The sequence below is a fragment of the Pristis pectinata genome, chromosome 27, assembly GCF_009764475.1.
Source record: "Pristis pectinata isolate sPriPec2 chromosome 27, sPriPec2.1.pri, whole genome shotgun sequence".
NCBI lineage: Eukaryota > Metazoa > Chordata > Chondrichthyes > Rhinopristiformes > Pristidae > Pristis > Pristis pectinata.
Window position 1 is genome coordinate 25,280,955 of NC_067431.1, and position 21,331 is coordinate 25,302,285.

The following is a 21,331-nucleotide window of genomic DNA, read 5'->3' on the forward strand; positions in this document are numbered from 1 at the left end:
ACAACTTTACAATCAATTGTTTCAGCCAAAAACCGTTAGGACTACCACATCTCTATGGGGGCTATTTTATCAAAGCACAGAGATGTGGGTCACAAATAAACTAAGATAGATAAAGTATTTGCCTTCAAAATACCTTATACTATTTCAGTTTGCCATACATCACAGAAAAAACATTTACAAACCGTGGGCTATTTCTGATAGGCTTTGCTTTTCCAACCTTTTCCCTCCACTTTGTTACTTAATTTAGTTAAAAGAATATAATGATGTTACAAGTCTATCCAGAAAGCTGCATTAGTTAAAAGACTCCAACCTGACAGCCTCAACATTAATTTCTCTAACTTCCGGTGACCCCTGCCCCCCCCCTCCCCTTTGTCTTCCCTCAATTCTGTGGTCCCCTCACCCCTTCTCTTTCCTCTCCCCCACCCTCATGATCTGCCCATCTATTCCTCACCTCTTTCCCTTTATTCCATGGTCTACTATCCTCTCCTACCAGATTCCTCCTCCTTCAGCCCTTTGCCTCTTCTACCCATCACCTCCCAGCAACACTCCCTTTCATCCCCCCTCCCCCGGACTCACCTATCACCTGCCAGCCTGTGCTTCCCCCCCACCCCCCACCTTGATTCTGGCTTCTGCCCTCTTCCTTTCCAGTCCTGATGAAAGATCTTGACCAGAAACATCAATTGTTTATTTCCCTCTATAGGTGCTGCCTGACCTGCTGAGTTTCTCCAGCATTTTGTGTGTGCTGTAAAAGATCTTTTTCTGTCACTTGGATTCTATCAGTAACCAATTTGTGGACCATATAATCTCACCTGGGATTTCAAGGAGCAGGAAGTACAATCCAGCTGCATTTAAAGCATATTGTCTCTGAATGACAGTAGCCTTCTTATTCTGAACCATGTGGATAAAGTGATATAACACAGCAACAAGGGCTCTGTGGGAGAGATTATTCTCTGCAAACAGTGTCCAGACATCCTAACAAAAAAAGGAAAATGGACTGGTAATCAGAAAAAAAGATACAATTTTTAAAACTTGCACAAATAATTTAAAGCAGGCAGATTTAATGCGATGTAAGTTGGCTGAACATATTCTTTGCATTATCGAAAATAAATTTCAAAAATTGTGGGAAACAACTTTTATAAGCAAGTTTGTAGCAAATCTTTCCAGTTCTATAAGCATAATTACTCAATAATATTAGCAGGGCAAGATTAAAATACCCAGGATAATACAAAGCTAAACAATGCTAGAAGCAGCAGGAGAAAAGATTGATTTCTACATCTTTTCCTCCTTCTACTCAATTTTTTTTTTTGCTTTCTCTCCTCACACACACAAACCTCACTGTAAATGAAACACCTATTTTGTATTTAATGGTCTTGGGTTGAAGCCAGAACTGATGTTTTTCTGCCACAGCTTGAATAGAGTGCGACGCTCAGGACATTGGCCAACATGGAAGGGGAAAAGAGGCACTACTTGGTATTTAAAAAGTAAACTAAATAGGGTTAAATCGACAAAATAACATTTACTTAAATAACCAGTAAAGTAAACAGGAGTTAACTATTGACCTAGGAGGGTTGGTTAGTTCTCATTCTAGTAAATAGAGACAATAAATCCTCAATCCCATTAAATAAACATCCTGTACTACTGGGAACTCCAGGATGCTTATGCATACTGAACAATTATTCTTGCAGTATAGGAAGTCCCTGGCTTGGGCAAAAGTTCAGTTCTAGGTGCTGTTTGGAAGGCAAATTTTATGCAAGTTGGATTTCATTGCAAGAAAATGCACATTTACTCTTTAATTTACATGTTGATGGTAGTAGATTCCTATCCTATTACATTCTATACACTGCATGAAGACACTATTTCACAATAACATGTAAAATAAATATAAAAAGTCATGGACTAATTAGGAAGTAGTTCAACAGTAACCTCATATATATTCATTTTCTGTGTTTCTAACCTTGCTTGCTTGAGGAGGTAGGTATTTGGGATGGTGCTGTTGGTACTGCCAAAGTTTAAGGTGCTGGTGGCTGTTCAACTTTCCTAATGAACTGAGGGATGCAATGCACAACGGCTGTTTTCTCTTCCCCTTGCAAATGGCCTTGTAGCAAGACCGACTATCTTTGATGATCCTGTTGACCTACGAGAAGCTGATGACGCTGTGATCCTTCTTCTCCCGGCATTGCAGTCTTGCATCAGGGTGCCTAAATCCCTCAACATCTTTTGCTATGAAGCTTTTGGCAGTTCAACCATAGCCACGTGGTCTCAAGCAGTTCCCACTCACGTACAAGTAAAAATTTACATCTGAAACTCTGAAGAAACATCTAGTACATTGCCTTGATCAAGCTTTTCTGTTGCCTCATCACCTTTAAAAAGGTACCCAGATGAATAACTGATGAGCTGTAATCGACAAAGCTATGGTCTGAGAGCTGAGAAGTGGGAGTAACCTCAATTTTAAATAGTCAGAGGTTCCCACCTGCTTCAAAAGGGCATCAATTATACCAGTGCCCAAGAACAGCAGGGAGAGCTGCCTCAACGACCATTGCCCGATAGTACTCACATCTACTGTGATGAAATGCTTTGAGGGAGGCTAGAATTAATTCTTGCCTGAGCAAGGACCTGGACCCGCTGCAATTTGCCTACCGCTACAACAGGTCTACAGTGGACGCAATCTCACTGGCTCTCCACTTGGCTTTGGAGCACCAAGACAACAGCAAAACATACATCAGGCTGCTGTTTATCAATTACAGCTTGGCATTCAACACTGTCATCCTCTCAGTATGAATCAACAAGCTTCAAAACCTGGGTCTCTGTACCTCCCTCTGCAACTGGATCCTCAGCTTCCTTATCAGGAGACCACAGTCAATGCGTATCTGTAGTAACATCGCCTCCTCGCTGACAATCAACACAGGCGCACCTCAAGGTTGCGTGTTTAACCCACTGCTCTACTCTCTCTACACTCATGACTGTGTGGGTACGCACAGCTCAAACGCCATCTATAAATGCACTGATGACACCACTGTTGGCAGAATCTCAGATGGTGATGAGGAGACAGACAAAAGTGAGATAGATTGGCTGGTTGAGTGGTGTTGCAACAACAACCTCGCACTCAAAGAAATTAGCAAAAGCATGAAATTAGTACCTCACAGAATTCAAAATGATCATTTTCCTATAGAAAAATCAATTTTAGTTTTTAATCCTAGTATGCATTTTCTTCACTCTTCAATTCAGTGCATTCTCCTGATCAGTGATTTTTTTCCTCACTTCTTCAGATTAACAGCTCACAAATTAAATAAAAACCAAATACCAAGACACATTCTGCTACCAGGTTTGGTTGGGGACAGGTGTAGTCTAGATCTAGTTTTGTTATCAATCCTATTTAAAACACATTAGTTACAAGTAGGATTGATAACAAAAAACAAACTGCTTCTTATGATATTGGTCAATAAGACTATAGAACTTGCACTGCTCCTACATGCCTAAACAGTTTGGTCCAGCTGTAGGATTACCAAAACAATTCATTTTTAAATAAAGAACAGTCAATATTGCCAACTAACATCCAACATTAGAAAATCAAACTTTACTGTTTTAAAATATACTGCCATCACAAGATAATTGGTGTGAAATTTTATTACATCTCAATGATGAGGAGAAAATTGTGAATACATTATTTCTTGGCTGCAACAAACCAATAATTAACTGAATTATCAAACACATTTACAAATACTTTCAAATGCAAGTAATGAATATCTGAGTGCAGCAAAAGTGTAGTTCATAATGTTCATTTTTTTAAAAATCTACGACATTATTAGAAAACAAGACAAAAGTGAAGAGCCTGTATGCCTTTAACTTATACTAATAGCAAAAACTTGATTTCAGCAAGATCCTAACCAGCCAGAATACTTACGCCCACTTCTTTAGCTTGTTGTGGCTGATCAATGAATTTAAAGATACTCTTATAAAGTTGGGAGAATGCTTCAAGTCCATTTTCTGTAATCTCCTCCTCCAAGCATACATCTAACGGTTCAGTCTCTGTAAAATCCACCTCCCATACTGTATCCACCCATACTGAAATTAAAAACACCAAGATTCAATACATCTTCCAAAACTCAACAGTAAGAATGCAAGAAGGTACACAAAGTACAAGACTAAAACACACAGATAATTTTACATTCTTGCTTAGACTCCAGAGTAACAATCTAGTGAAGCTATCTTGAACACCTATCTAGCATAGTTCCCCTAATAAAATGCATAGGCAATCTTAGTACCCCATCAAGTTAGCTTGATATTCAATATGATCATATCTGAACTTTTGCCTTATCCATATATCCCTCAATTTCCTTAGTGCCTAAAAGTCTACTGACTTCAGTCTTGAATACACAGCTCTCTGGGTTACAGTATTCCAAAGATTCATAAATCTTCAAGTGAACATGCTTCTCCTCATCTCAACTCTACTGCACAATTTCATTAAGTTACAGAAGTGAAACATTATTACATCAAAAGAATGAGGAGAAAATTGTCCATACATTATCACTTGGTCAATAGCAATGAACATTTAAATGCACGAAGAGTGTAGACCATGGCTGCAGTTTTTAAAACATTTACCCATTGCAACAACAGCCAATGGGCTTATCAAGTCTTTGTTAGCTCTTACTACATTCCCATCCACCTCATTCCACCTTTTATTTCCTTGTAATCAAGTCTCTCTGACATGCCAATCAGTTCCTCCCCCCACAGCCCCCCCCCCCAAATTCTTTGCCACCCAGCTACACAAAGGACAATTTACAATAACCAATCTACCTGCCATCTTTGGATTGTGGGAGGAGAACCTGGGGGAAAGTCACACAGGGAGAACATGTAATCTCTGCATAGACGCACCCAACGTCTGGATCAAACCTGGGTTCCTGAAGCTGTGCTACACATGTTCATAATGTGTTCACTTTTTAAAGAAACCTACTAACTTGAATCACAGGTTCTCTAAGAATCCTAATTCTGGACTCCCCAGTTTGGTAAAAGTATCTTAGTATCTGCTGTGATTAAACTTTCAGGATATTAAAGCAAGTTGATTCACCCCAATAAAGAATAAGACCAGAAGACACAATGTAAACACTGGTGCTAGGCCTTTCAGGTGTTAGGTTAAGAAACATTTTTGCACAAAAACAATGCAAGTCCCTTCCTCGGATTGCATTTGCTGCTATGTAAAATTGTTAATTTTAAGATGGAAATCGATACACTTGTGTGAAGACGAAAGGAGTTAGGGTTCAGGGTTCAGAATGGCAACAACCTCATTCAAAGGCAAAACAGAGACAAGGCCACATGTTCTCATGCTCCTGACAGCAATGGTAGATCATAGGAGCAGACAAAGGAACATAGAACACATTCACTACTGAATGTCAGCAATTTTTTTTAAAGTTGTTGTTAATTACATCATAAGCAAAACTTTGCCTGCATAAATCCCTGCAGTATTCCATACATGTACATAGAATTGACTACTGCAGCACGTAGTAAGAGATGCCTGTCCAACATCTTGATAAAAGGAAATGCAAGAACAATTAGTCAGTCATGCTTGGCAATGGTGTGTAGAAAAGAGATTGAACAATCCACAGCACTGCTTCCCAGTGGCTACTGAATCATTTGCCAAATAGAGATTGTAAGTTACTTGCTTTGTAGTTCACCTACAGGGACTGGCCTTGATTTTTTCGGTCTTTACAAAAAAAAAATCACGAACAGGTTGTTCCCAGCTGAGGAGGGGGCAGGGAGAATGCTAAATTTATTGAAATCTGTATATGGAAATAACACACATGAAATGCTGGAGGAACTCAGCAGGTCAGGCAGCATCCATGGAGGGAAATAAACAGTCAACATTTTGGGTCAAGATCCCCCAAAACTTCAACCGCTTATTTTCCTCTATAGATGCTGCCTGATCTGCTGAGTTCCTCCAGCATTGTGTGTGTGTGTTGCTCCAGATTCCAGCATTTGCAGAATCTTGAGTCTCTGTGTATTGAAATTTTAGCCTTATTGTCTTATGGGTAGTTGTTGTTAGTCATAGGGTACAGCTTCTGCAGACAAGTCTTGAAACAGACATTCCTCTCATTCCAGCCAGTGATGCCTACTATCATTCAGCATAATTTACACTGATTGTGAGTTAGTTGGCTCAAGGATTTCAGTCTCAAGGGACCCAGAGTTTTCCAAGGACATCAAAGTTAGAAGTTAAATTTGTGCTCTACTTGGAATAGGTGACCCAGCCTTCACAGCTGTGCACTGAGGATAGAGGTCTGTTCGACAGACACTGTAGTGTTTAGGATAAACAGCTTCTTATTCCCAGCACACAAAGCAAGTTAACTAAAAATGACAGGCTTTATTCTCCTATCAAGTTGTCAATCAGTGTTATATGAACATAACTGAGCCGACAGAGAAGTGGTCCGCGTTCTCCAAAGTTTCATTGACTAGATTGTCCCTGACAGGACAACCTTTTGCTTGATACTGACTGCCCTACCCAACTGATGTTGCTCCATGTATTTACCCCGTGCTCCCCCACCCCTTAATCAATACTTAGACCCCACTGTCACTCCTCTCCAACCCCCCCTCGTTCACTCCTTCCAGCCAAGCCCCACACTCACCTACATTTGCCCCGCAGTCATCCCACCCCCTCCCCGGCATTTGCCCCGCAGTCACTACTTTCTTTCCGTCTCCCCCACCCCTTCACCCTGTATTCACACCTATCCCCCCCCCCCTCTCGCGTTTGCCCCCTCATCCCTTCCTCTCCCCTCCGTTACCGGGACTGATCTGCCGCAATCGGAAAGCCTCCAGCGACCGCAGCACAACTCCGGCCATTATTCCCGCCAAAACACCGCGACTGCGCATGAAATATAACGGCCGTGCGGGGAGGAGGTGGAGGGGGAGGGGGGGGAATACACCCTTTCCAATTTCACATCCCTTCTGCATTTATTTGTAGCACGGTTTTAAATTACTATTTTGCCTCCTTTCAGGTATTTAGTATTTATATTTCCCGCAACGGGCGGTCGAATCCGCGCGTGCGCAATGGGTTCCGAGGGCGGGCTTTTTGTAATTAAGTGTTGAGGTGGGATAGAAAGTGAGGGTTGGGACGTCGTATTTAATATCGGGGCGCGATTTCTCGCCCGAACAATACTTGAGGGGAATGCCTTGGATAATTGTTTTTTTATGGAGGTGGGGGGACTGAAAGGCGAGTTGCTCCGCCGTCACATGATGGCTGGGTTGGCGGGGGCGGGTGTGCGTGTGCGCGCACGGGGGGGGGGTAGGGCGGGTGTGCGTGTGCGCGCACGGGGGGGGGGGGTAGGGCGGGTGTGCGTGCGCGCCCCGGGCTGGACCTGCGCCTGCGCGCTGGCAGGCGGGATGCCGGGGCGCCTGCGCGCTGTGAGGCGAGTGGTGGCAGTTGCCGAGGAACTGCGGACAGGAGGGGGCGGGGGGTGAGGGTTCGGTTTGCCGAGGAGAGCTGAGGGGAGGGGGGGCGGCGGCGGGAGTCGGAGTCAGCCTGGCAGCACTCGTCCTTCCTCAGCCCCCGGCCCTGCACAGCTGCGGAGTGCTTCCTTGCGGTCGTTCCTTCAGAGCAGTGTGCTGCCCCTCCTTGCGGGCTGAAGGCCTCCCCCGCCGCCAGGCGCTCCGGCCTGCGGGCACATCATGAGCTTCTTCAGCTTCGGGCAGAGCGCCGACATTGACGTGGTGTTAAACGATGCCGAGACCCGCAAGAAAGTGGAACATAAGACGGAGGACGGGAAGAAGGATAAATACTTCTTGTTTTACGATGGCGAGACCGTATCCGGGAAGGTGAACGTCAGCCTGAAAAATCCCGGCAAAAGGTTCGAACACCAAGGCATTAAAGTGGAGTTCATCGGGCAGATCGGTAGGAAAACACTTGCATAAGCATATTGAACGCGGGACGCAGTGCAGATTGATCACGTTGTGTCTGGAAGTTTTAAACTATTTTTTGCCTTATTAGAGAGGGTGATTGGAATGGCAATGGAAGCGTCATGTTTAACTAGCAGAGCTCATTGAACTTGGAGGCTCTTCCCACCCGCGCCGAGCAAAACGCTATTGGAATTGGTTTATTATTGTCACATGTACCGAGGTACAGTGAAAAACTTTGTTTTGCATGCCATCCACACGGATCATTTCATCACATCGGTACATCGAGGTGGTAAGAGGGAAAAGCGGAATATAGTGTTCCAGAGAAAGTGCAGGCAGATACTAAAATGCAAGGCCGTGACGACACTGCACGTTTTGAATGTAGTAGAAAAACACATTGACCCTTTTCCCACAGCTATATCTTATGGAACCGGGCTCTGGATTATAGATTCAACTACTGGTTTTAATAATTCTGACTGGGAGTTTTAGAATGTGTATAAAATGTGTACATGTGTCATTGTCTCCAATGCATTCTCACTTTTATCTGCCAGAAAGGAAGGAAGCCTAGAGTAATTTGAAACGTTAGATGGTGTGAGACTGGAGCATTTGTTACCCTTGCATTGCATTTGGCCTCCCTCATTTGCTTTCTGTAAATCCCCAGTTACCCAACTCCGAACCATTACCATCATTTCATTGATCACCCCAGTGCTTACTGGCCTACATCAATTTTCAGTTAATGTCTCTTAATAGCTTTGTTCCTAAACCAAATTCTGTCATGATCTTACCCCTCCTTATTTCTATTCAGCTGTCAAGTAGCTGAAGTCAGGGATTTCCATTTCCTTTTGAGAAGTTCCTCAAAACCCACCTTTCTTCTCTTTCTGCCCACTCATTAAATATCTCTGTGTGACTTGATTTGAAGTTTGGAGACACAAGAGACTGCAGATACTGGAATCTGGAGCAACAAACAATCTGCAGGAAGAACCCAGTGGGTCAAGCAGCATCTGTTGGAGGAAAGGAATTGTCAATGTTTCAAGTTGAAGCCCTGCATCAGGCCTCTGATTTTCTTGAGGTCCAGTGGGATGTTCCTGAATGTTCTTGTTGAAATCGATAGTAAAGCAGCATGGTGGCACAGCAGTTGGTGCTGCTGTCTCAAAGCTTGTACAATCTGAGGTTAATCCTGACTTGTCATTGTCTGTGTAGCACTTGCCCATTTTCTTTGTGCCCATATGGATATCCCCCAAGTGCTTCAGTATCCATCTCGAGATATGCTGGTAGGTGAATTGGCTACCGTAAATTGCCCCTTGGTGTAGGTGGCTGACAGGAGAATCAAGGTGGAGGAATAGACATGAGAGAGAATGTTACAAGAAAATAAATGGGGGGAATGGGATTGATGGGACTTCTCAGAGTCGATATGGATTTGATGGGTTAAAAATGGCCTCCCATGTCATATGGAAACATGAAACTGTTCCATTGGCAGGTTAGTTGACAATCAAAGGATAATTGGTAAAAGAATGAAGGGTTCTTTAGGAAGAATAGGAAAAAATGCACTGCTTGGATAAGGCAACCTAAGAATATAGGAACAGAAGACTATTCTTCACTAACTGTTTCACTGTGCTGCCCAAGTTGATTGTAAATCATGAATAGCATGGGCCCAATCACCAGTTCCTGAGACTCCTGGGAACCTGCAGCCTATGAATGCTGTAGTTGGAGAAGGAGTGTTTGGAATGCCATTGAGAACCTTGAGGCCATGGGTCAGAAAAGTGCATGAGGAGCACACCACCTCTCAAACTACCACTCACTCGCTCTGTAGGCCAACACCTGCCCCATCTGGGGAGGAGTCTGATTTGCACATGGGCCTGATTAGCCATCTTGGTACCCACAAAAGCAGAGTGGAAACTGAAAAAGAGAAATTTCAGGTGGGGATTTTTGGCTTCTGTATAGATAGAGACAAAATTGTTTAATTCTTCTGCCATTTCTCTTTCACCTCCATTATAAATTCTGTCCTCTGTTGGTAAAGGACACACAGTTGCCTTCGCTGATCTTTTGCTTTTTGCATACCAATGGAAGCTTTTGCAGTCTATTTTTGTGTCTTACCAGTTTACTCTTAAGTTGTATCTTGCCTTTATCAATTTCTTTTGATTTTCCTTTTGACTTCTAAAACACTCCTTTTATGATCTCTCCTTAATACCTGTGGAATTCACTAGCACAGGGGGCTTTAGAGGCCAGGTTGCTGAATGTACTTAAGGCAGTGGATAAATACCTTAATGCAAAAGGCATCAAGGAGTATATGAAAATATGGCATTGATACTGGATGTTTTTTCTTTGATTTGTATTGAATGCAGAGATGGCTCAAGGAGCCTGCTTCTGCTTCAGTCTCTTACTTACTATTTCTGACAAGCTTATAAGCATCCTCTTTATTTTCTCCTATCAGCCATGGAATGACCATTTACCTTTAGAATTTTCCTTAAAAGAATATAATCTTTTGCAAATTTTGCATTATTTCTTTAAATGCTAACCATTGTTCAGTCCAGTGATTCAATGTATTTTCCCATCAACCTCAGCCAACTTTCCTCTTGTATCCTTTACAGTTTGCTTTCAAATTTGAATCCTTAGTTTTGGATTGACTGCATCACTTGCACCTTCATTGTAAAATTCTATCATATTATGATTACTCTTCCCTAAAAATTCCTTTACAAATAAGATCATCAATTAACCCTTTCTCGATGCTTAAAACAAGATCTAATATAACCCCTTCAGTGGGATGTGATGGGCTGAATAGTCTCCAGTACTATCATTAGAACCCTTTTGAGGAAAGGAGACACACTGGTTGGGAATTTTGTCATAGAATATAAGCAACAGAACTTTGGGTGACCCAGAGCTTAAGTTTGGGACCCAGGTAGAGAAAGGCTTTGGAAAGATGTAGATTGCAATGGCATAAATGAGAGTAGAAATGGGTGGTAGTGTGGGGTGCAGTCTTTGATAATATAAACACAGTTTGTGGCTTATCACAGAGTCAAATGCAACCCAGAAAATATGTATGAACAGATTAAAGTTGATCAGTGTAGGATTAAGTGGTTAAAGAGAGGTTAGTGACTGAGAAGAATCAAAATGATTTTGAATTTTGTTATTGACAAATAAAAGAATTTCTGCAGGCATTGTATGGGCAGCAGCAGTGCCATTGAGTGCAGGTTGAAGAGGAAAGCTGTCTATCATTAGCACACAGGATAGCCAAACCCATGGTTGGAGCTGGTGTCATTGAGGAATAGCATAGATAAGAAATAGGGCTGGTTCAACAAGGCATTGTGGCATGTTGCCAAAGGTTGCCCAGTTTATATGCTATGTAGTCCATTGTGTTAAGGCCAGAGTTTGTTAATGTCCCCAAAGTTCTCTTCGTGGACATGACCTAGTGGTTTCTTGAGAAACAGTTAACTCCATGTGTGATTTGCTCAAGAAGATGTTGATATGACAATGGGTTCAGTACTCAAGATATTTTCAAAAGTGGGAATTTTCCCAATAACCAATGAAAATACTCTGCTACTCTCTACATATTCCTTTCTCTCTCTCTCAATTTCTCATTGTACCATTTTTTTGTGTACAGAAGTTCACATTGGCTATTGCGCACCTGTGTTAAGTTATCAGAGAATACATTCAGCCGCACAATAACAGGATTTATCTTTTTGGCACCTTGGTTGCAACTTTTCCTTTTATTCTTGGACTCTAGCTGGCAAACAAGGTCTTTGAATACTTTTTTTAATAGTTGCTTTCATTTGGCCACTATCCCACCAGTGCACAAATCCAAAAGTAGCATTTCCAGAATAGTAAGTTACTTAAATTGAGCCTTAATTTAGTTATAAGCTGCTTTAGGCACCGAACAGTTGATCAAGTATATGTATTGATGCATTTTTTTCTACAAGCTGCACTAAAATAATTTAAATATGTTGATGCTGAAGACCAAGTTTTAATGTGAATGTTCAGGAGATTTACTAGCTTCACTTTTGCCTCCATTTGATATACGACAGTGCCAAGCAAAAATGTAAATGAGTAGTGTGTGCAGGAGGATAACTTTTTTTTTCCCCAAAATCTGAACTGCAAAATAGAAGTACCCTTGCTAGGTACCTTTGACCTGAAATATCCATGATCTATTTGCTTTATGGAATACTGTCAGCTGTGCTAAAACAAAATGTGGAAATGCTCAACAGGTTAGGGAGCATTTGTGTAGAGAGAAGCTGCTAATGTTCAGGACCTTTTTTTCTAACTTTTCTTGGTTCTGTTAAGAGAATGTTTTAATGCCCAGAGAAGAGGGAGGGTTGTTCTTCAATTACTGCCAACTGCAGTCCTGGTATTGGCCTGCAATTTGAATTTGGTGGGTTTGTACTTGGCATTCAGAGACCATGTGTTCCAACAGTTTGGTGCTAAATATAATGGTCTCCAAAGACAGCCAACTGTGTGGGATCACAGGAAAGTAGGATAACAAAGAAAATAAAGGTTATGGAGACTTCAAATTTCTGCACATATTTCTTGTTCCTTAGTTGCCTTCTCAAAGTAAACAAGATTTTACACTAGGGTCTTTATTGCAAAGTGGCTGGATAGCTACTAAATTAGATGGCTTAGGCAATTGTTCAAGCTTTTATTGGAGTTGGTGCTGATCCTTGTAGCCAGAATGTTGCATTCTATTCATGGCATTGTCAATTGTGTTAGATCTAGCTTTATGAATCAAATTGCTGTTTATGTTCGGGTAAGTGCTGACCTAGTGGGCAGTGACGGTGCGCAAGGGCAGCTCGTCACTCCCTCGAAATACCAGGTCGATGGATAAGAACCAGCAGCCTGATACAAAATGGTAACTGGGCAGAATCTTGTATTATGTAATGCCATTGTAGAGCAAACTTGAATGAACACACCCCATACCCCAAATGAAAGGTCCTTGGCTGTCAACCCTGTCAAGGACTTTGTGTTTCTGAATGCCCCTCTGTGGAATTGTCAATTTCTATAAGCTCAAGTTCAACATGGCAAGCCCATTTAAAGGAGCAGAGGCCAGGTATCTCATCCAGCCCCCACCACCACCACCTACCCCTACCCCCCCCCCCCCCCCCCCCCCCCCCCCCACCCCTGGCTTGGGAGAACTTGAATTTTACTGTATCTCTCCACTCTTGCCTACCTACTGCCACCATTTCTTGGCCTTGCTGTTGCCCACATTTAAGAAAGCCATGAGTGAAGTTTAACTTTTTCCTTTGCAGCTCATTCTCCTGTACTGCTGTACGAGATTGTACCTGGCTATTGAACTCCATGGGAAGTCCAACATCAAGTCAAGTGCTGTCAGGGTGTTGTTCATAAGTTATGGAGGAGTGTACATTTATGCACTATGTACTATTCTCTTTAGATTCTGAAGGCAAGCTTTGGGAACAGAATCTCTGTTGTGACATACTGATAATCACCAATGATATTAGCTGGGAATTAATACAGGAACTAGCAAAATCTGCAAATGTGGATAACAATGACTCTTCAATTCTGTTGAATATATACTAATAAGTTGGATATATCACACACACACACACACACACACACACACACACACACACACAGGCATGCAAAAGTTTGGGCACCCCTGGTCAAAATTTCTGTTACTGTGAATAGTTAAGTGAGTAGAAGATCTCCAAAAGTTAAAGATGAAACATTCTTTTCAACATTTTAAGCAAGATTAGTGTATTATTTTTGTTTTGTACAATTTTAGAGTGAAAAAAGGAAAGGAGCACCATGCAAAAGTTTGGACACCCCAAGAGATTTGAGTTCTCAGATAACTTTTACCAAGGTCTCAGACCTTCATTAGCTTGTTAAGGCTATGGCTTGTTCACAGTCAGGCCAGGTGATGCAAATTTCCAAGCTTTATAAATACCCTGACTCCTCAAACCTTGTCCCAACAATCAGCAGCCATGGGCTTCTCTAAGCAGCTGCCTAGCACTCTGAAAATTAAAATAAATGATGCCCACAAAGCAGGAGAAGGCTATAAGAAGATAGCAAAGCATTTTCAGGTAGCCATTTCCTCAATTCATAATGTAATTAAGAAATGGCAGTTAACAAGAACAGTGGAGGTCAAGTTCTGGTCTGGAAGACCAAGAAAACTTTCCGAGAGAACTGCTCATAGGATTGCTAGAAAGGCAAGTCAAAACCCCCGTTTGACTGCAAAAGACTTTCAGGAAGATTTAGCAGACTCTGGAGTGGTGGTGCACTGTTCTACTGTGCAGCGATGCCTGCACAAATATGACCTTCATGGAAGAGTCATCAGAAGAAAACCTTTCCTGCGTCCTCACCACAAAATTCAGCATCAGAAGCTTGCAAAGGAACATCTAAACAAGCCTGATGCATTTTGGATACAAGTCCTGTGGACTGATGAAGTTAAAATAGAACTTTTTGGCCACAATGAGCAAAGGAGAAAAAGGGGTGCAGAATTTCATGAAAAGACACCTCTCCAACTGTTAAGCATGAGGGTGGATCGATCATGCTTTGGGCTTGTGTTGCAGCCAGTGGCACGGGGGATATTTCACTGATAGAGGGAAGAATGAATTCAATTAAATACCAGCAAATTCTGGAAGCAAACATCACACCGCCTGTAAAAAAAAAGCTGAAGATGAAAAGAGGATGGCTTCTACAACAGGATAATGATCCTAAACACACCTCAAAATCCACAATGGACTACCTCGAGGCACAAGCTGAAGGTTTTGCCATAGCCCTCACAGTCCCTCGACCTGAACATCATCGAAAGTCTGCAGATAGACCTCAAAAGAACAATGCATGCAAGACGGCCCAAGAATCTCACAGAACTAGAAGCCTTTTGCAAGGAAGAATGGGTGAAAATCCCCCCCAGACAAGAATTGAAAGACTCTTGGCTGGCTACAGAAAGCATTTACAAGTTGTGATACTTGCCAAAGGGGATGTTACTAAGTACTGACCATGCAGGGTGCCCAAACTTTTGCTTCGGGCCCTTTATCTTTTTTTGTTACTTTGAATCTGTAAAAGATGGAAATAAAAAAGTAATCTTGCTTAGAATATTAAAGAAATGTGTCATCTTTAACTTTGCCTTTTGGAAATCAGGTCATATTTTACTTGCTGAGCTATTCACAGTATCAGAAATTTTGACCGGGGTGCCCAAACTTATAAAAACAGAAAATGCAGAAAGACTTGGCAGATGAGACAGCAGCTGTGGAGAAAGGAATAAGTGTAGTAAAATCTGTGGCATGACTCTTCGTGGAATTGGAAGATCTACTCAGCATTAACACTGTTACATGAGTTTCATTTTAATTATTACTTAACTATAGGTTTGTGAACATTTGAGAAACTGATTGTTATCTGGGACACTACTAGTGGCATTTGAAGTGTCAGAAAATTGAGGAGAAAGAATAATTGCATTATAAGATGCTGAATGATTGCCAATTTGCTGAGAAGACTATTGGCAGGGCAACATGTAAGTGGATCCAACTAAATTGCTAAGCTGTACTTAATTTCCTTCTTTAATACGACCCATTCAGTTAAGAAAAAAGAATGGGGCTAACTTCCTGTTGGCATATTTTCAAAGTGTAACATTTGTGCCTATTAGCATGATCCCAGTGATAATGGACTTAACTACAAAGTTAGGTTGGAGAAGGTGGGATTGTTACCCTTGATCCAAAAAGTTTGAGTGGAGAAGTGTAACGTTTGTGGAGAGACAAAACATTATTTGGACATTGTGAAGTTTAAACACATGTTCTTTCTCTTTCTCTTAATAGAGCTATACTACGACCGAGGAAATCACCATGAGTTTGTCTCTCTGGTAAAAGATCTGGCCCGACCTGGTGAGATGACACAATCCCAAACATTTGACTTTGAGTTTACACATGTAGAAAAGCCATATGAGTCGTACACTGGTCAGAATGTGAAGTTGCGGTGAGTCTAGCCTCTCTGGGCCTTGTAATTATTCTAAAGAATGCAGACTGAGGCTTCTCTCTTTTTTTTAAAATAAAATGTATATATGACATCCCTTTTGATAAAGATGATGCCATTTGCACATCCAAGATCAGCCATTTTATTCATCTGTCCAGAATAAAGCTCCAAATGAAATTGTCTCCTAATTTAAATGATATTATTTTTGCCTCCTGCATCCCACAGGATTACATTTGGCTAGCTTTTCAGTTTTAAAAGAAAAGCTTGCTTCTCCATTGGGTTAAATGGCTGCCAGCTGTTATTTTAAGTTTCTATTCTGAAATTGCATTTCCTCCCACCTCTACATTTAGAACAGTGCAGGGCTAAAACATTTCGTTGTGAAGATGAGTTGCAAAAACTACTTGGCTATTTTTCCCTCTAGATGGTGGAGTATTAAGGGGTAATCTAATTAAACACTAAGGTGATTAAATTGCATTGGTAGCTGAGATATTTAATGCTGGAATTTAAAAATGAACTACTTTTGGTAATGATAACTGTAAAACCAAAAGGCCCATCTTGTTCACTGACGTCCTCCAGGGGAGGAAATTTGCCATCCTCACCTGGTTTGGCTTGTATATTACTTCAGACCAGGAGACTCTTGCTTGCATAGCAAGCCAACAAAACAAAACCAAGGCAGAAAGCTCATAGTCCATTGGGCAGAAGTGATCTCTGCTTTGTGCTTCACGGAAGTGGACTTTCTACAGCAGACATCTCTAAACCAGTGGAGAGGCACTAATAAGGTCTCTACAAAATTCCTTCCCTGTCGTCCTCTCGTTCCCACCCCCTCACCCAACCCTGTATCTCTTGCCCAAAACCTTAAATTTCTGTTCCCTAGTCCTTGTACCATGAACTAATGGGAACAGCTTTTCTTTGACCACCTTATCCAGGCCTGACCTAATCCTTTATAATGCTACCAAATATTCCCTCAAACTTTTTGAATGGAGAGTAACAATCCCACCTTCTCCAACCTAACTTTGTAGCTAAAGTCCATTATCACTGGGATCAAGCTAATAAATCACCTCTGACCCCTTCCAGAGATCTTCATAAAGTGTGGTGAGTGAAAATGGACATTATTTTTTCTTTACTGACACGGCTTCATGTATATGCATTCATCAAACTTTTGTTTTTAAAAAAAATCTGGTCGTCCTTAAAGATTGGGACCAAACTTTAATGCAATGTTATTTAACATTAATTATGTTTTAAACATATAAGACATGAAAATGTTTGAATATGATAAATCTTGTATTGATTCTTTGGTATGTAGTTTACCCTGTGACCCAATTGAGTTTCCCCGAGGTGTTCCACTTTCCTTCTGTATCTTGAAGATGTGCTGTTTGTTAGCTTAATTGATCTGTAAATTGTCCCTTGTATATGTGGGAAGTGGGCAAATTAGGCATTGTCGATGGTCATGAGAGAATAGTTTACAGGGAAACAAGTATGGGAATGGGATTGATGGCATTGCTTTGAGACTCAGCATAGACTTTGTCTCCTATATCATCAGGAGATGTAGGGTAAAATGGAATCTAAAGTTGTCCATGCAACCTTCAAACCTGCTTTATTCAGGAAGGTCATGACTGTTGTTATGCCATATCTACTGTCCTATCTGATTATTTTAACCCTTGTAGGGAGAAATCAATTTTCCTCTTGATTCTATAAGGCCATCCCCGTGAGAAAAATAAAAAAAGAAAATGCTAGAAACACTCGTTGGGTAGCATCTGTGGCCAAAGAAACAGTTAATGTTTCAGGTTGAAGTCTATTCATCAGAATGGGGAAAATTTGAAAACAGGGTAGTTTTAAGTTGGAGAGGGATGGGTAGGACAAAAGGAATATGCTTGATTGGGTGTGCCAGGGTCGCTGAGGTGATAAGCTGCTGCAGAAGTCATCTGGATGATGCGTTAATAAACCCTAGTTTCACATGAGAGAGATTCTCTATCCATTTTTCCCCACCCTCTGCAATTTAAATTTCCTTGGTTTTCAGCCTGAAACATTAACTGTTTCTCTTTCCACAAATGCTGCCTGGTGTGTTGAGGGTTTCCAGCATTTTCCGTTCTTATTTCAGATTTCCAGCATGTGCAGTTTGATTTTTTTTTCCTTATGTTGAGACTGTAACCCCACTTTTTTGACTGACTAATTGGAGGAAACTGCACTCTCAGCAGCTACGCTGTCAATCCAGCTCAGAATTCTGTATGTTGATGAGGTGATATCCCTTGTGTCTAAACTCCATATACCAAGCCTCTCAGTAATTCTTAAGGTTATCACCTGATCTCTGGAATCAATCTTTTAAATTTATAGTGTACTGGCTCCAAGACCAGTGTATGCTTCCTCGGGTGCTGACACCAATCATGCACGCTGCATGCCAAAAGCCTATTTAGTTCTGGCAATAATTTCTTTATATTCCCTTGTAATAAAGGCTAACAAACCATTTGTCTTTCTGGTGATTTGCTGGAACTGCATGTTTACTTTGTCTCCTGAACCAGCAGACTTGGATCCCTTCATACATGAATATTTAATAATTTTTCACCATGTAGAAATAAATTCTACTTTTCTGTATTTTTGCCAAAGTGCATAAACTTAGTCTTCCACAATTCACTCCATCTGCTGCTGCATTGCCATTTGCTTAACTTGTCAAAAAACTTCTGTCAGCATGATCCTTCTCGGAATCTCTTTCAAGCAAACTTGAAAATGTTACTTTCAAACCTTTTATCTGTCATTAATTTAAGTTATGAACAGTCGAGGGCCCAATACTGTTTCCTGTACCATCCCACTAGTAACCATCTACCAACCCAAAAAGTAGCTGAGAAATTGACATTTAACCAATCCTGCATGTTGTCCTTAACTCCATGGACCCTTTGATAATTTGCTTTATGTTTCATTATTTTTGAACTAGGTTTGCAATAATAGTACAATAGTTATATGATACACCTTTACATTACAGAGGGGTTATGTTCGTAGGAGACTACATATGATTTTCCATAATGTGAACCCTTGACAAAAATTGATAGTTTGTTGTTTTTCACATTTTGTGTTTATTTAGTTTTTTTTTCCTCTCAAATTCCATTAGAACATATTTTTATTCCATATCTCAAATTTTTGGTAGTGATTTGTGAATTCTGTAAGAGTGAATTTCTGACCTGAACCGTCCTAACTCTACACTGTATTTGTCAACAGGATTTTGGTTATTGATAACTATGTAACAATCCCAATTTAACATCCTAGAGGTGAATGTTTTGGTAAATATGTTTTGTTATCTGATCTACTTGGTGTAACCAACACAGAACACTGAGTGTCAACTTCTAACTAGGGTGTAAGAAGGAGGCCCACTATTGCTACTTTGGGACAATAAACATGACTTTGCCTATTGCTATCAATGCTACTAAAAACAAAAACAATCAAAATTGTACTAAGTATTGGCAGACTTTGAAATGGTGGTTGGCAGTTACTCAGCAGAAGAAATAACCAACCTGCTTGGTAGAGTGGTTGAAAGGAAGGAATTTCTAGGTTGCAGGGTGATATCTGAAAGAAGACTGGTCTGCTGGGCAAAGTGGCAAGTGGAATCCAGTCCAGAGAATAGTAATGTAATGCTTTTACAGAAGTCAAACGAGGCAGTGCGATAGACAATAAATAGTAAGGTACTGGAAAGTATAGAATAAAAAAAATTCCTGAGAGCCTTGGGATAGATAAATAGTTCAGGTTCCTCTTGGGATATCTGCCATTTGTTGAGTTGGGAGATCATGCTAGAACTGTATGAACACTAGTTAAGCTTCAATACTATGTACAGTTCTGGCCACCACGACAAGAAAATTGCTAGTACACAAGACTGCAGAGGAGAGTTAAAAGATTATTGCCAAGGCTGGACAATTTTATTCATTAGCAAGGATTGAGTAGGTTCAGTTTATTTTCTCTGGAACAAGGGAGGCTGAAGGGAGATGCAATAAATTTACATAAAATTATGAAGCATAGATAGAATCTTCCTGTTCATGCGAGTTCCTTTAGCAGAAAATTCTATAAGGACAGGATATAGATTTGATATAAATTGTGGAAGGGTTGGAGTGGTGTTGAAGGGGGAAACATCTTTTCACCAATGTAGTGTGGGGTCTGGAATTAGCTGCCTTTAAAGGTTGATGGAGACGGAAGCCCTTTTTGCATGCAAGAAGTGAATTGCTGTAACCTACAGGGTTACGTGCTAAGAAGTGGGATTAGTTTAAATAGCTTTCATTAGCTGGCACAAATGCAGTGGGTTGAATAGTCTCTTGTATTGGAAATTTCTATGAAAAGCTCACTGTTTTTCTCCCACCTCTTCCCAATTCAGGTACTTTCTGAGAGCAACCGTCAGCCGCAGGTTAAATGATATTACAAAGGAAATGGATGTTGTTGTTCACACCCTGAGTACGTACCCTGAGATGAATTCATCCATCAAAATGGAAGTTGGGATTGAAGACTGCCTACACATTGAATTTGAATATAACAAGTCAAAGTATGTACAGTGAAATCCTATTGCATTCAGTAGATTGGGAAAGGCAGAAAAGGCTGCATGTAACCTCATGAGAATATTGAGTGACAGGGTCTGGGGCAAGGCTAACTTGGTTAATGGATACTGGTTATGTTTGAGTAGCACACATAATTTCCTTCTCATTGTTTGTGTCAGTTGTGGCTCAGCATTCTTGCCTTATTCAGAAGCTCATTTTCCCCTGTCATCGAATGGCCATAGCAAGGAAGGAGATGATTCAGCCTATTAAATCTGTATCAGTTCAACGCAAAAGCAATCCAACTAGTCTTACTCCTGAGTTCTCCTTATTGTTTCTGATGCCTTTGTATTTTCTTACAACATGGAGGCCATTTGGCCAATTGCATAAATACCGGCACTGATCAATACCATTCCTCCATGTATTTCCCTGCAACTATTTTCTGTTCTGTTTTCAGCTGCACCCTGATTTGCCCACCACCCACCCATGCTTGGGGTAACATATAGTAGCCAGTTAATCTACCAACCAACACCCCTTTGGGATGTGGGAGAAAGCAAGAGCACCTGCGAGAGTCATAGATTGTGCAAGCCAGGCATTACTGGAGGTCAGGATCGAATGGGGGGGGTGTGGTTGTTACACGCAGTGATTCAGCCACACTACCTGCTGTGCCTCCCAGCTCCCTTTTCAGTGCAACATCTGAATCTGCCTCAACTTTTAACAGAATAATGCTAGGCTGACACTCCTAGCAGAATTGAGAGAGGCATGTACTATCTTTTATTTTAAATAACCAAAGCCAATCAGCCTTCTGGTAGTTGTAAAAGATCCAATTGTAATATTTTGGAGGAAAGGAAGGGGATTAACCCCAGTGTGCCAGCCAGTGTTTTTCCCTCAAGTTTGACTTTGGTCAGATTGCCTGATTATTATTACGTTGTTGTTTGTGGGTTCTTGCTGTATGCAAACTGGCTGCCACATTGCCTACATTAAAACACTATAAAAGTACTTCATTGAATGAATGGCACATGGAGATATTAAGGCTTTGA

General features: G+C 41.1%; 2 protein-coding genes across 5 annotated transcripts in view; one reads left to right on the top strand and one right to left on the bottom strand.

Annotated features, from left to right (window-relative positions):
* The window catches only part of ncapd3 (non-SMC condensin II complex, subunit D3), an 85,862-nt gene extending 78,989 nt beyond the window's left edge, over positions 1-6,873 (bottom strand). Inside the window, 3 exon segments of the mRNA XM_052040027.1 lie at positions 810-972; positions 3,902-4,062; positions 6,771-6,873. Coding sequence (XP_051895987.1) covers positions 810-972; positions 3,902-4,062; positions 6,771-6,828 — 382 coding nt within the window. The 5' untranslated portion in view covers positions 6,829-6,873.
* A 433-nt stretch (positions 6,874-7,306) lies between these two features.
* LOC127583732 (vacuolar protein sorting-associated protein 26B-like) overlaps positions 7,307-21,331 on the top strand; it is a 57,474-nt gene continuing 43,449 nt past the window's right edge. For 3 of the 4 annotated variants that reach the window (XM_052040017.1, XM_052040015.1, XM_052040016.1), the window contains exons 1-3: positions 7,443-7,876; positions 15,636-15,792; positions 20,138-20,302. In XM_052040017.1, coding sequence (XP_051895977.1) covers positions 7,654-7,876; positions 15,636-15,792; positions 20,138-20,302 — 545 coding nt within the window. In that variant the 5' untranslated portion in view covers positions 7,443-7,653. Of the gene's footprint in view, positions 7,877-15,635; positions 15,793-20,137; positions 20,303-21,331 lie in introns of all 4 variants that reach the window. The other variant, XM_052040018.1, reaches the window with a different exon arrangement.